Source organism: Sitodiplosis mosellana, unplaced genomic scaffold (assembly GCF_009176505.1).
Source record: "Sitodiplosis mosellana isolate CC-2019 unplaced genomic scaffold, AAFC_SMos_1.0 Smas_scaffold_12, whole genome shotgun sequence".
Classification (NCBI taxonomy): domain Eukaryota; kingdom Metazoa; phylum Arthropoda; class Insecta; order Diptera; family Cecidomyiidae; genus Sitodiplosis; species Sitodiplosis mosellana.
In genome coordinates this window covers 1,783,453-1,796,685 of record NW_022595254.1, presented here as the reverse complement: position 1 = coordinate 1,796,685, position 13,233 = coordinate 1,783,453, and the positions used below count along the sequence as shown (strand labels likewise).

General features: G+C 36.5%; 3 protein-coding genes across 9 annotated transcripts; 2 read left to right on the top strand and 1 right to left on the bottom strand.

The window, feature by feature from the left end:
• Positions 1-70: 70 nt before the first annotated feature.
• LOC129567769 (HIG1 domain family member 2A, mitochondrial-like) lies at positions 71-906 on the top strand. The gene is made up of 3 exons (XM_055445036.1): positions 71-324; positions 483-562; positions 643-906. The coding sequence occupies exons 1-3, from the start codon at positions 192-194 to the stop codon at positions 739-741; spliced, it is 312 nt and encodes a 103-aa protein (XP_055301011.1). The 5' UTR covers positions 71-191; the 3' UTR covers positions 742-906.
• Positions 907-1,204: 298 nt separating this feature from the next.
• LOC129567763 (TATA-box-binding protein) lies at positions 1,205-8,798 on the top strand. 7 transcript variants are annotated; one of them, XM_055445030.1, is made up of 5 exons: positions 1,205-1,343; positions 5,832-6,777; positions 6,960-7,903; positions 7,998-8,250; positions 8,367-8,798. In XM_055445030.1, the coding sequence occupies exons 2-5, from the start codon at positions 6,447-6,449 to the stop codon at positions 8,684-8,686; spliced, it is 1,848 nt and encodes a 615-aa protein (XP_055301005.1). In that variant the 5' UTR covers positions 1,205-1,343; positions 5,832-6,446; the 3' UTR covers positions 8,687-8,798. The 7 variants fall into 7 exon arrangements, with proteins under 7 accessions (XP_055301005.1, XP_055301000.1, XP_055301001.1 ...); XM_055445025.1 differs by lacking the exon at positions 1,205-1,343 and adding an exon at positions 3,790-4,153; XM_055445026.1 differs by lacking the exon at positions 1,205-1,343 and adding an exon at positions 3,790-4,184.
• A 2,413-nt stretch (positions 8,799-11,211) lies between these two features.
• On the bottom strand, positions 11,212-13,211 carry LOC129567766 (NADH dehydrogenase (ubiquinone) complex I, assembly factor 6 homolog). The gene is made up of 4 exons (XM_055445032.1): positions 12,799-13,211; positions 12,518-12,632; positions 12,307-12,429; positions 11,212-12,242 (listed from the first exon to the last, which is right to left on the bottom strand). Exons 1-4 carry the CDS (start codon positions 12,909-12,911, stop codon positions 11,643-11,645), a joined length of 951 nt encoding a protein of 316 aa, XP_055301007.1. The 5' UTR covers positions 12,912-13,211; the 3' UTR covers positions 11,212-11,642.
• Between the last annotated feature and the right edge of the window lie 22 nt (positions 13,212-13,233).

The following is a 13,233-nucleotide window of genomic DNA, read 5'->3' as shown; positions in this document are numbered from 1 at the left end:
ATCTCAAAATACTATCGTAGTGGAAACGAAGCACTAAGCCCATTTGACAGTTCGAAACTTCATACATGCCACTGACAGATGAAAGAGATTTCCTAAGCATAAGACATTGTTTTTTATTTTCATCGCTTGCAAATGATATTTGCGAGTGAAATTTGTTCAACATAAAAAAATTTTAACGTACAATTTGAGTTATGTCTGATAAGCAACCGTACGACAACGTTGAGTTCGATTGGGTTAAGCTGGTTGCAGATTTGAATCCTGACCAAGAGACTTTTATCGAAAAATGTAAAAGAAAGTTTAACGAAAATCCATTTGTGCCCATTGGTAAGTGGATATTCTACGGCGTAGAAGAGAAATTTTTGCGAGAAACAAAAAATGGATGAAATCGATCTACGTTTCAATTGTAGTCTAAAAAGAGAGGATTATATAAGCAAAATTTTGAAATAATTGCCCCATTTTTCATCCTAAATTCAATTGAATAGGTGCATTTGGTGCAATCGGAGCTCTTTCGTATGGTTTGTTTTCCATGTACAAAGGCGATGTACAGAGATCACAATATGCGGTAATTTAATTCTCAAATTCACGCAGAACAAAATACATAGAATTTTTTATGTAAACTAAAAATGACTATTTTCTTTGTAGATGAGAGCGCGTATTGGTTGCCAAGGGTTTGCCGTTGCAGCTTTGATCGTTGGGTTCATCTATGGCCCACCCTCACCAGCAACTCGAGATAACCGCTAATATATTTGCAGCCGATGAAATTTGTCGATTATAGATTGTATGGAATTTTCTTTCCTCTCTTCAGAGCAATGTTTCTCTTTTGTAGTGTAAATTTAGACATTTTCAAACGCAACTGATGTGCATATTTAAGAATCATAATAAAAGGAAGGGAAAATCAATAACAAGTTTTATTTTGACATTTTTTTGGTTGCAAAAGAGATTTAATGACAAAATTTCCCGGTGGAAAAATGCAATAAAAATTGGATTTGGTCCAAAATACAAAAATCGAAGGAACCGAGTAATTGTCAATGTCCGAAATTGATTCGATGCCAACTTCAGTTGAATATCAGGGCCTGTTGGAAACAAACACACCGACTTCAATGGAAAATATGGCTCGCTATGCGCATCCAACTTCATGTCGCTCCATCCCTATTGGTCGAATCAAAAGGCCGAAAGAGAGAAAAAGAGACTTTTACGGGCGAATGTGCTTGTGTATGTGTATGCCTATAACATTGAGCAATACTGTCAATGAAAGAGATGAAAATCATATTATGGTGAACTCGAAACCACGCATTGCACACAGTGTCTAGTAATATTTAATAAATTTTATTTTCCCTGTCAAGGTAAATAGCCGTAAAAATGGTTAAAAAATGTTTTTAAATGGTGTTTGGTGCCAGTGAATGTGAAGAAAATATTCAGTTCCGTCAAATGATTGAAATAAACGTGATTTTTTTTTTCTTCATCATCACGATCGCATCGAAGTAGCCATAAAGGAAAAGCAATACGAATAAAAAAAATATATAGATGCGAAGAATCAAGTTTGAATAAATTGATTGTTCAGCTATTGGCTAGTGAAAGCATTCGATCAATTTTTGGGAAAAAGGGTTTTTTGCTTAGCCAAATGCGCACACAGAGAAAATAAAAGTGGTTCATTGTTTAGTCATTGAATTTCATGGAATGTTGAAATCGGTACACGGAAAAGGCTTAATTTTGGGCCTGCTATCTGAAATTTCGGTGCGGAAATCCCGAATGTGCACTTAAACTCGTCTTCGATCGTCGGCAAAGTGGGATCCGTGTAATTAAATAATTAAATGAACGAAAGCAACACACAAAAAATAGGCACACGAATCGGCCGTGAGTTCATTGAAATTAGACGAAATGAAAGAAAATTTTAATAAAAAAAAAGGGGGTAGCATAGCGTGAGAACGGACAGAGAGCTCACACAAAGAGCCTGTACACACAGGCTCATGCCCGTTCTGTTGCAAACAATGCATGCACATACACACGGATTGAACAGAACAAAACCGAGCCGAACTGAATCGAAAGAAGAAGAAGAAGAAGAAGAAGAAGAAGACGACGACGACGAGGAGAAAAAACATCTGACTCCAAAGAAATTCTCACATAGATCAAAGAAAAGCAACAAGACCAAAATGAAAAATATATAGCATAACGAAAGACCATTTAAAAGAAAACTGAAGAAATAGCAACTAAGAACAGAATTATACTCATATGGGTGACGACGGTGTTTAATGTTCACATTCGTGAGTTCAATGATAGGCTGCCCGTTTAGCTCCGTGCACTTGTCCCTCTCTCTCGCTTACTCTGTCATTCTCTCTCCCTCTCTTGCTCCCGAAGTGTGTCGGTGTGTGAGTATGTGCATGTATATGCACTGGGATATTGGGATTTTTGTACTCGAAAAAAGAAGCACATCAGAAAATATATAATAATATATCGAAAATTGCATAAATAGAGAACGATGAGCCAGCGAGCTAATGAGCAAGCTGTGGCTCGCTGCCCGTGTGTATGTGTGTGTATATAAATATGAGGAATCTACCACACAAAGTGCACACAGGCTATGATGATTCTATGCAGGCTGTACTTATGTATACATTACGTTCTTACGAAAAAAAAATTGGTTTTCCTCGACTTCTTCGTCGCATTTTCCTATCCTTCGGTTCGTGATGCGTATATTTATTCAGTGTGTGGTGCTCTTTGTGTGGGTCTCTTATTGAAGAAAGAAAAATAAACGTGTACTTATTGAATACACAATGAGTTCATTGTTTTTGCAACTTCAGCTGAATGGGCCGATCATCATCGACGACCAGCCATACATTCGATTCGGTCGATCAATGCAAATAAAGCGAGCAGAAGCAACAAACACCACGACGGACAAAAAAACGAAAGAGAAAAAAAGCGCAAAACATTCATTTTCAATAAAATCGGTGTTGTTTGCATGAATCGTCATTTAATTTTGTGTTTATGTATGCTTTTGAGCCTGTTGAATCTCGAACGAACGAAGGAAATAAAAAAAAATGACTCATTAGCTCGAATTATGTGCTCGATTTTTGTTTCTTTTTCTTTCCGAACTCTGGCTAACAATTGCGAATATACACGAGCTCATTTCCGAACCATGATGATTTGATGCATTAGCGAAAAATTTAGTGTAAAGCAATGCAATTGTGTAATGTATGAGTGCAAGCGCGTGCACGCCACATTGAAACGCTTCACATTTGTCCACACACCAGCCGATTTTTTTTCGTGAACGTTATTACGCTGCGTGTATCGCGGCCAAGATGATTAACTTTATGTAAATTCACATCGGCGTGTTCGCGACCGAGGCACTGCCGCTTGCTCTCACACTCTCTCTCTCTCTCTCTCTCTCTCTCTCTCTCTCTCTGTCTCAAAGTGATGCGAGATTTCGTTTACACGAATTATAATCACAATAAAAAAAACAACAATGTCCTAAAACTATCGTCATTTGGCTGTTGTTGTGGTATGTTTTTTTTTTGTTCGTGTTACATTCCGTCTCTCAATCCGATTCGCTTCTATTCGTTTTCGGAAGCGCTAGCTAACAATATCGATGCTGATATCGCACACATTCAGCATCATTGTAATGGGTCTGTTCTATTGTTGTTGCCATTGCCGTTGCCGTTGCCGTTGTGTTATTCATTTTTTTGCCTCACATTTTATGTGTTAATTCTTCACGAGCTGCTATCTCTTGCTCTTTTTCCGTGCTCTCGTGTGTGTGTATTTGTATGTCGACAGATGAGCGCACATCAAAATTGAATGTGACAATTTTCATTTTGGTTACTTGTTCGTTTCGACTCTCGGTGTTTTTTTTTTCGGCTGTTCCTAACATCACATCATTGCAGACGCATTCGACCGATAAATATAAATGTATATCTAATAGTGTGCTGAATATTTACTGCAGCACACAGTCATTCGTTCATTCGTTCGGTTGGCTGTGTGCCGTTGTCTCCGTTGCTGTACCAAATTCCGAGCATTTAATTTGGTTCGAGCGCCGAATGAGTGCGTGTTTGACATATTTCACAGAAAAAATGTGCTAATTTTGTTGTATGTTCGGAAACATAAAAAAAAATTAGGCAGTAACTAAGGCAGCGTGCGCGCAATTCGTTTGACTGCCGTGTATCAGGTCTGCGAAACCTCCGTTTAGTCTTTTCATGGTGTGTTTTTGTACGGATTTGTCTGTTGCCTACACTTTTTTTTCTCGTACGTTTGTTCATTGCTATTTCTTCTCGTTCGTCATCGTTTTGATTTAAGCGCTGCATCGCAACATACACTTGTTAACGACGTTAATGGTTGGCGAAGGCCTTGTGCGACAATGGACCGCACGAACAATTTGATCATAATCGGGAAATTTCAAAATAGTAATCGATGCGCATATTTATTAAATCGAAATCCATCTCACCTCGCATTCAAACACATACACGTCTGTCTCTCTTCCGCCCGCTCGAAATATGCTCGGAACCGTTTGCGGGGCTGCATTACCAAATTGCTCGTTCATAAAATACTCAAAATTCAGCCCATCGAATGTTCTACAAATTCCTGATGATTGACTTCCGAAAAAAATTGAGATATTCCGTGGCTGCGAACATCTGAGCGATGCCGATTAGCATTCAGTCGATTCGTGTGCTCGGTACAAGATTTAATAGATAATGATTTTTGCAAGGTCTAAGGTAATCACAGCCGGTAATCGATTCACACAAAATGGGGGCTGAGTTTAATTCGAAAAGTGTGTTTGTGTTTCTTTTCTTTTGTTTCGTCATCAAAACCTACAATACGATTTCATCGATGAGTCTAAAAATAAACAATTCATTATTTTTTGCCAATGTGTGTTATTTTCATCATGCACGTTTTATTTTGTTCGTCGTGTTCGTCCTCTCCTCTGATTTGTTTGTTGGTCATCGTGCACAGCTCTGTATTTATTCGACTTTTTACTTGTCGTATATATATATATATATACATAAACACACTGAGCAGAAATATTGGGTAGAAGTTGTGAAATAAACACACATATTCATGTAGGATAGACTGAAAATACAAACGCATCACATTTTAATGTGTAGCGCCGTACAGCGATTACATTTTGTTTGTTATCCATCAAATTTATCAGTGCTGCTGCTGCTAGCACAAGCAAGTAGGCAGGCTGCCTGCCTGTACGGCCGATTTGAAAGTGTATCATTCGATGCGCCTGTTCTATCTTGAAAAACTCACACACACGAAAACAAACAAACAAAAAACAACAACACAGCTAAATCAAATTGAGTCAAAGCTGAATTAAAATCGGGTCGCCGGATCCAAAGTGAACGCATATATACATATCGGAAAACTAGCAGAATTTGCATACATACATGAGACGCGAAAATATGCTCGTTCACTCTCTATCTCTTCCTCTTTCTATTTCGATGTATATAGTAGCCACATAGTAAAATATTGGACGCTATGGCACCAGATGTAGAGCAATAGTTTGAATGACGTGTCTGTCATTTGAATATGATATTACAAAAGGATACGACGTGTTTCTTAAGGCTGTTCGTTCTACTTTAATCGTACATCCAATATAGAACACATTTTTTTCCCTTTCGTTGCTTTTTTATGACGGGTATTCAATTTTGACTGCCATCATTCTCAATCAAAACATTCACTTGAACCATTTCAACTAACAAAAAATGGTGTTGTTTACAAAAGAAACGGAGAAAAATGGTTTATATCAACAGAAAAATATTTTGAGTTTATAAAAAAAAAAATTAATGAAAAAAGCGAAATTTCTCCAAAAATAATCAAATTTTCTTCATTATTCTTTTTTGCAGACAGTTTGAAATACTGACGTGGAACTTCAAATCGATACACCAAAGATCAGTGCATTGATTCGGCGAAATTGCCTGTGTGTGTATGCCGGTTTGCTTGGAAACCAATAACATCCAGCAAGCAAATTCGATTGTTGATTTGCTGAGTGACACAACGACGTACGACCAACAACAATCAAATGCAACGCTTGCATCCACAGTTGAAGGCACACGGGCAATTAGAATAGGAACAAATGATACTTGATTCACGGCATACATTTTATTCGCGCACTCGTTTCGGTTGAACTGATTTTTCTACTCTCTCACTATCTCTCTTTCTTTTTTTCTGGCTCGAAAGTAAAATTTGTGTGCGTCAAATAAAGAAAGTGATAGTTTTTTTTTATATATATACATACACAAAAGTTTAAAACCTAAAAAAGTATTGTGATCTCGTTGTGCACGGTTAATTGTTATACCAGAATTGTTCGTAGATGGATACGAAGAAGGAGTAGTAGTATAATCAGAAGAGAGAGAAAAAAGCCAAGCGAAAACAAAAAATAAACAAACAAACAAATAACGATAAGAATCTATCAATTTGAAAATTATACGCCTAGAAGTCGTTAAATTGCCGATAGATTAATGAATATTTCACAACAAACGAACGGAGCACACGTTGCTGCGACAAATATGACCACACTGCTGCAAAAGAATTGCATCAAAACGTTGTCAGTGAATAATGGTGTTGTCGTCATGGGTACGGCACCAGTTGGCAATGCATCGATGATAAATGCCAATGTCGTGCCGATCACTGGTACACCGCTTACAACAAATGTGACCGCCACCAATTTGCAAACACACACAATGATCGCAAATGCATCACACATCCAACCGATCCAAGCATTTCAATATCAACAATTGCAAGCGGTGTCACAGGCCCAGCCACAGTATATCATTTACAATCCAAATGATGGTAAGTTGTGCGAACGTTGTATGACGTAAGCCGTGCTCATTTTTCCTTCTTTCATTTTTCAACTCGTTTCATTGTTGTTGTTGTCACGACATTTGACTGTCTGCCTCAGCTCATTTAGTATGCATCTCTTTCCAATTGATAACAAACATACACAAAACACACGCACATGCACTATTTTGTAGGTTCAATGTTCCGGCCAGTCGTCACCACAACAGCGCCAGTCAATGCAATTGTCACCAACTCTCTCTATCAGCCTCAACAACAACAGACATTCGTCGCACAAAACCATTTACCAAAGATAGGTGCAATCAAAGCCACGACTCTCGGTGTCTCAAATGCACAGCAAAAAGTACTGAACATTGTTGCGCCGCAAAGGAATTCGACAACAACCACAACAACAACTACTATTCAAAATACAAACACAGTTCAGCATATCAAAACGGGAAACAATGTGTCACACCACCACCACCACCACCAACAACAACAGCAGCAGCAGCAGCAGCAGCGACAACAACACAATCATCATCCGATTCTACAAAATGGCACGAATATCAACACAACCACTGACAATATCATCAATACGACGCCAGTCGCCAGCCAAATTATTAGCAATACGAATCAATCACCCGCAATCCATACTGAAGTAATCAAGTCGGACGCTCTAGTTACGTCTGCATCAATTGTTTCATCAAAGGCTGCCACCCCAATTAATACCAATGCCCATGCCCAAACACCCATCACTGCTAACAATAATACCACACACGTAAACAATACAACAAATCGTACGCAGCACACGAACTCTGTGCCACCGAGTAGCGAACGAAAAGAAGAACCTGCCCAAGTGAATCCACCAACGCCCGTGGCCGTCGAACAAACGCCAACAAATGAAAACAACGATGAGGAGAATGAGCCCGAACCCGAAATCGATATTGTTATCAACAATGTGGTGTGTTCGTTTAGTGTGCGTTGTCACTTGAATCTGCGTGAAATTGCATTGAACGGAAAAAATGTTGAGTTTCGTCGCGAAAATGGTATGGTGACAATGAAATTGAGACGACCGTACACAACGGCATCGATATGGTCATCGGGTCGAATTACATGTACCGGTGCTACGTCGGAAGATCAGGTACATTTTCAATCAAAAACATCGAATTAATTGCCATCAAAATCGACTGATTGACTAATGCCATAAATTTCTTTGATTTCAATTTGAATTACAGGCAAAAATTGGTGCTCGTCGTTATGCGCGTTGTTTGCAAGGTCTTGGATTCCCTGTGCGTTTCAACAATTTTCGCGTTGTCAATGTGTTAGGTACGTGCAGCATGCCTTGGGCTATCAAAATAGTGAATTTCTCGGAAAAATACAAGAAGGACGCAAGCTACGAACCAGAATTGCATCCAGGTGTCACGTACAAACTGAAAACACCAAAGGCCACGCTTAAAATCTTCTCAACGGGTAGTATTACAGTGACAGGTGCGTACACGATAAAATCCTCATCTTAACTTGCATATGCAAAACCATTATTGGTATCGCTTTTTGTTTTCTTCATGAAAATTGGAATCGTTTCTTTTTCTTCTCCCTTCTGGCAGCTGGCAGTGTAGCTGATGTTCAGGCAGCCATCGAGCATATATTCCCATTAGTTTACGAGTTCCGTAAGAAGCGTACCGTTGCTGAAGTAGTGCCACCAGTCGAAGTCTATGATCCGGATAACGAGGATGCGATGAACGACCTTATGAGTATCAGTGATACGGTCCAAAATGGTGACATCAAGACCAACGACAAAAAGAAGGCTATCAAACGAAAGTACCCGTTCGGTTTGTCGGAGAATGATCCGCATATTGACAATATGATTGTGTCTGACGACGATATTAACGACCTAGATGAAGACGATGATATGGATGACCTTTAAAATGAATTTTGTGCAGAAAGCAAATGCACACACAACATCTGTGGTAAAAATTTATTTCAACAAAGATATGATTTATATTGATACGCAAATAAAACAAAGATTCAAAAGAAAACTTTTAGTGAAAAAAAGAAACCAATTGAAAAGAAAAAGAAAATCGACAATTTGTATAGAGAATGAAAGAGAAGGAAAAAGTTATATACTCATCGTTAAAATCTTTGTAACTCGCGCGCGCGCCGTACAAGTTTTAATCACAATTATGTGTTTTCGCTAATCCAAACCAAAAAAAAAAAACAAAAGGAAAAAAGTTTAAGGAAAAAATTACACAAAAAAAGAGGAAAAGAGATTCTGTGCAAACAAAACAAGAAAAAAAAAACAAAAAAAAACAAATGAAAGGGAAAACATGGTCCAAGTTTTATCACACACACACACATACGTTAGATGGAAAAACGTAAGAGAATAAGTAAACAAAATTATAAACAAAAATTTGTGAAAAAAATGAGATGAATCCTGTGTAAAATAAAGCGAGTACTCACATACAAAACGAATTCAATGAGAGCACCCGATGTTATGTGACTGTATGAAGAGCAGGAGAGCCGATACAACAAAGAAAGGAAAAGATTGCATCTATTTATACATAATTATTATAAATGTTTCATCATGCATGAATGGAAAAAGTTAACTATGATAATTCACAACGTTAATTATTGATTGATTTTGCGATTGTTTTGCAACAATTATTAGCCTATCAGATATTAACTATCAGTAATTAACTCTTCTTTTGTTTTCCGAAGAAAAAAAACAAATCTATTGGAAATCGAACCGCAACAAATGAATATGTTATGTTAGCTTTATGTTTTCGGAACAAAAAACGTACGTTTCTTCTTTTCTGTTTTTTTTTTGTAATTATTTTTTTCTTCTTATGTTTTTTTCTTTGAAATAATGATAGGATCTGTCTTGCTTTGCGCTAAGTAATTTCTTGATGTAACGCGTTTCCATTTTGTTCGATTCTCTTGTTCATTACACGATTTTATTTGAAGAAAAAACAGTGTCTGTATAATTTTTTCCCGCGCGAACACAACATTCTTTTGGAGATACGTTTTTTTTTCCGGTGAAGAAAACAAAACAACAAATAAATAATTAAATGGAATATCGAATCAATCTATAGAACAAACATAGGCTAATGAAATAGAGAAGCATTAACAATATAAATGAAATAACTCAAATAATTCACCAAATATTTATTTCACTCATAAGCAGCAGTTTTATTCAGAAATTTTGAGCGGTATACACATACCATCACCAAGATAAATAAACGATAACAACAACAGCAATGGTTCAATTGAAATGCAAGCAGAATATTTCTTCCAATATTTTTCAAAAGTGCAAATAGAAAGGAAACACCTTCGACGGTAGTCGGTGCTGTTGCGGAATGGTACGGTGTGCGTGGGTTTTTCTTTCTGTTTGCTCTCTTTGCTAGTACAAAAATCTAATTTTAATTATTGTCATCATCGCTCTATACATTTTATATAGCTATTAATTTATTATGTAAAACAAAAATCAACACAAAATCCTACACATTTTTATGTACGAACATCCTCCATGATTGTCCAATTCGATGGGAGGACACAGTGTGAGAGGGAAAATGAAAAGTGTGGAAAACCAAGTATCCAAGGAATTAATCAGAAAAATAAACTCGCAGTATATTCAATGAAATTATATATTACCATTGAGATCATCCCATTTTGCGACCATGCAACAAACACATATATACACACACACACACACACGGAAATGCACATAAAAACGCGGAAAATCAATTGTGAGAAAAACCTGTGAATCGCAGCAACAACAAAAAGTATGATTTAGAAACGAAATGAAATAAAATTGAAGCGGATAAGAAAACATAACAGAAAAAAAACGAGTAAACGACTTGATAATAAAGAAATATAATAATTATCTGCATTGCCTTAAATGTTTCATTTTTTGTTTCGTCAACGAAAACATTTTATGTTTTCCGGATTTTTTTTATATATATGAAAAAAGGAAGAAAAAAGGAAAGAAAGAAAGAAAAAAAATGAAGAAACAAACTTAATGACTAAGACACGGAACTTCAATAAACTTTCTAAACTTATTAATTCAATAATTAAATCGAAATTCAATGGACTTTTTTTTTCTTTTTCAATTTACAATTTTCCATTTATTCTTTCAATGGTGTCAATTTGAATAGCCATTGGTTTCAGTCTTATGAAATTTGTAACGTTTGATTCTTTATTTTCAGATTATTTTTTTCATTTAAAATGTAAAACAAAAAAAAGTTGATTTCGATAACGAAACAGAAGAGAGAAAAAATGACAGGAAAACCATAATTTTAGCTGCGAACGCTAAAGTGACGATAGACAGAAAATGGAATTGAATCGCAATTGATCATGTCATATTATATGACAAGCATTAAAAGCACCTATTCAATTAACATATTTTAAAACAATAAAAATGAAGAGAGAAAATTTAAGAATGAAATGAATTAATGATGAGAAATCAACAAATCATGATATATTTTTTTTGTATCCAGTCCATTTGAGCGTGTTATGTTTTTTTTCACAATTGCAAAGTACTATTTTAGAAAATAATAATAATAAATTGATATTAAAAACAAATTTATCCAATAGCAAACAAAGAAACAAAACTAGAACTGTTCGACAGATGCATTTCAAAGCGAGAAATCGACCCCAAGCAAGATTGTCGCAACAAAAACAATTCAAATCGACAAGCAACAAAAATGGAAATAAAAACAAAATAATAGATTGAATTAGTAGTAAAAATTTAAATAAGAACCAAGATCATGGTGGAGACTAAACAATCGACAAACTAACAATAAAAATCGATATTTATTTAAGTTTAAAAATAAAACAATTCTGACTTTTATTCACAATACTTGAACACATTTGCATTTTACAGTCTAGTATCTTCTTCGAAGATTATTCCAAAAATAAACTAGTGCCAGCATTCCGTCACGTTTGGCCAAGCGATCGCTGTACAATTGGAAATTGGTTAATTGCAGGCGAGTCAAGAATCGATCAACTGCCAGCGCTGGCAGAAATACATTTTTCGCTGCTGATGGCACTTTATTGCTCAAGTTTCGTGCCTTATCCAAGTGAACTTTGGCCGTACTTGCCACATCGAAAATACAGTTTTGCACGGCAATATCATCTGGCTGCTGTCGGAGTACTTTTTCGTAGCTACAACCGTGCTTCAGTAGAATCTCCTGTGGTATCGGTGGAAGTGCTGATAAGCCCCGTGTTTGTCTCACTGTTACAGCACCTAATGTTCTTAGACTATTGGCTATTCCCTGGGATTTGCCGAGATGTGATGCAGCGTGATCCACACTCAAATCATCCACTCCGGCTATCTTTACGAGCAGGTAATATATCGAAGATGTCGATATTTCTGTGTGCTGTTCGAGCTCTTCAAGCGTTGAAAACATCATATTTGACTGACGTTGTCTCGCCGTAATCAATCGTTGGAAGTACAGTTTGGGTAATTTGTACTTAATCACTGCCTGAAATGTTCAGAATTGAAATAAATGTAATTCCATATAAAGGTGGCCGTTCTGCAAATCTTACATTATTCACTTCGTGAATAACCGGATGCTCGGGCAATTTTTTACTCTTGTCTTTGTCATATATTTTATTGATCGCGTCATGCCAAAATTTTAGCCGAATTTGCCCGATTTTCTCATCAGAGACCTGGATATTGATCAAAGTGGATAAAACAAAAGCGAATGTTGAAAATAATACAATGAAGGTAAAAAAAATGTCTGAAGTAAAACCTTACCGATCCAGCCACTTTAGCTATCTCAACATTGAATGCCCGTACAGCGAAGGCTCCACGCCGCTCCAGCTGACCTTTGATGAGAAGTGTAGCCAAGAAGTTCTCATAGTCATGATTCCTGTTTTCAATAGGTTAATAGGAAAGGAAATGAAGCTCTTAATTTACTCCTTTATCTGCGTGGTTTCATTGAAATAAAATAGTTTTATTTATTTCAAGATAGAAATGGATAAATTTCCAAATGGATTTTTATAGCGATAGAAAAATCAATTTTGCGGTATGATTACCTAACCAAATCAAGACAGTATGTGTGCGGTGAAAAGGTGTTTTTATCGGCTTTGCTACTAAAATGGATAACACCATATCGAATTCCGATAGTAGTCCTTCTAAGAATATTCATTTTGATTCACAAAAACTAAATAATCGGATCGTTTATCGTTCAAAACCAACGCGGGTTTCTGGATGAATCCTTTAATTTAGCCGTAAATTGCACTTCGAAATAAAAATACTTTCCAACAGTTTCTATCGAAACATTGTGTGTCCTAAAATGAAGTTTTAAAATATCAAACAAACTAATTCGTCTTCATCGCAATTTACGTTGTAAAAAAATTGGCAAAGTTGAAGAAAATAATTGAATAATGTGTGTATTCAGCGAGCATTTGTGTTTTGACGTTTGCCATCAGTCAGACAATCTGTCAGTGTGTTGACCGGCTATTCGACGG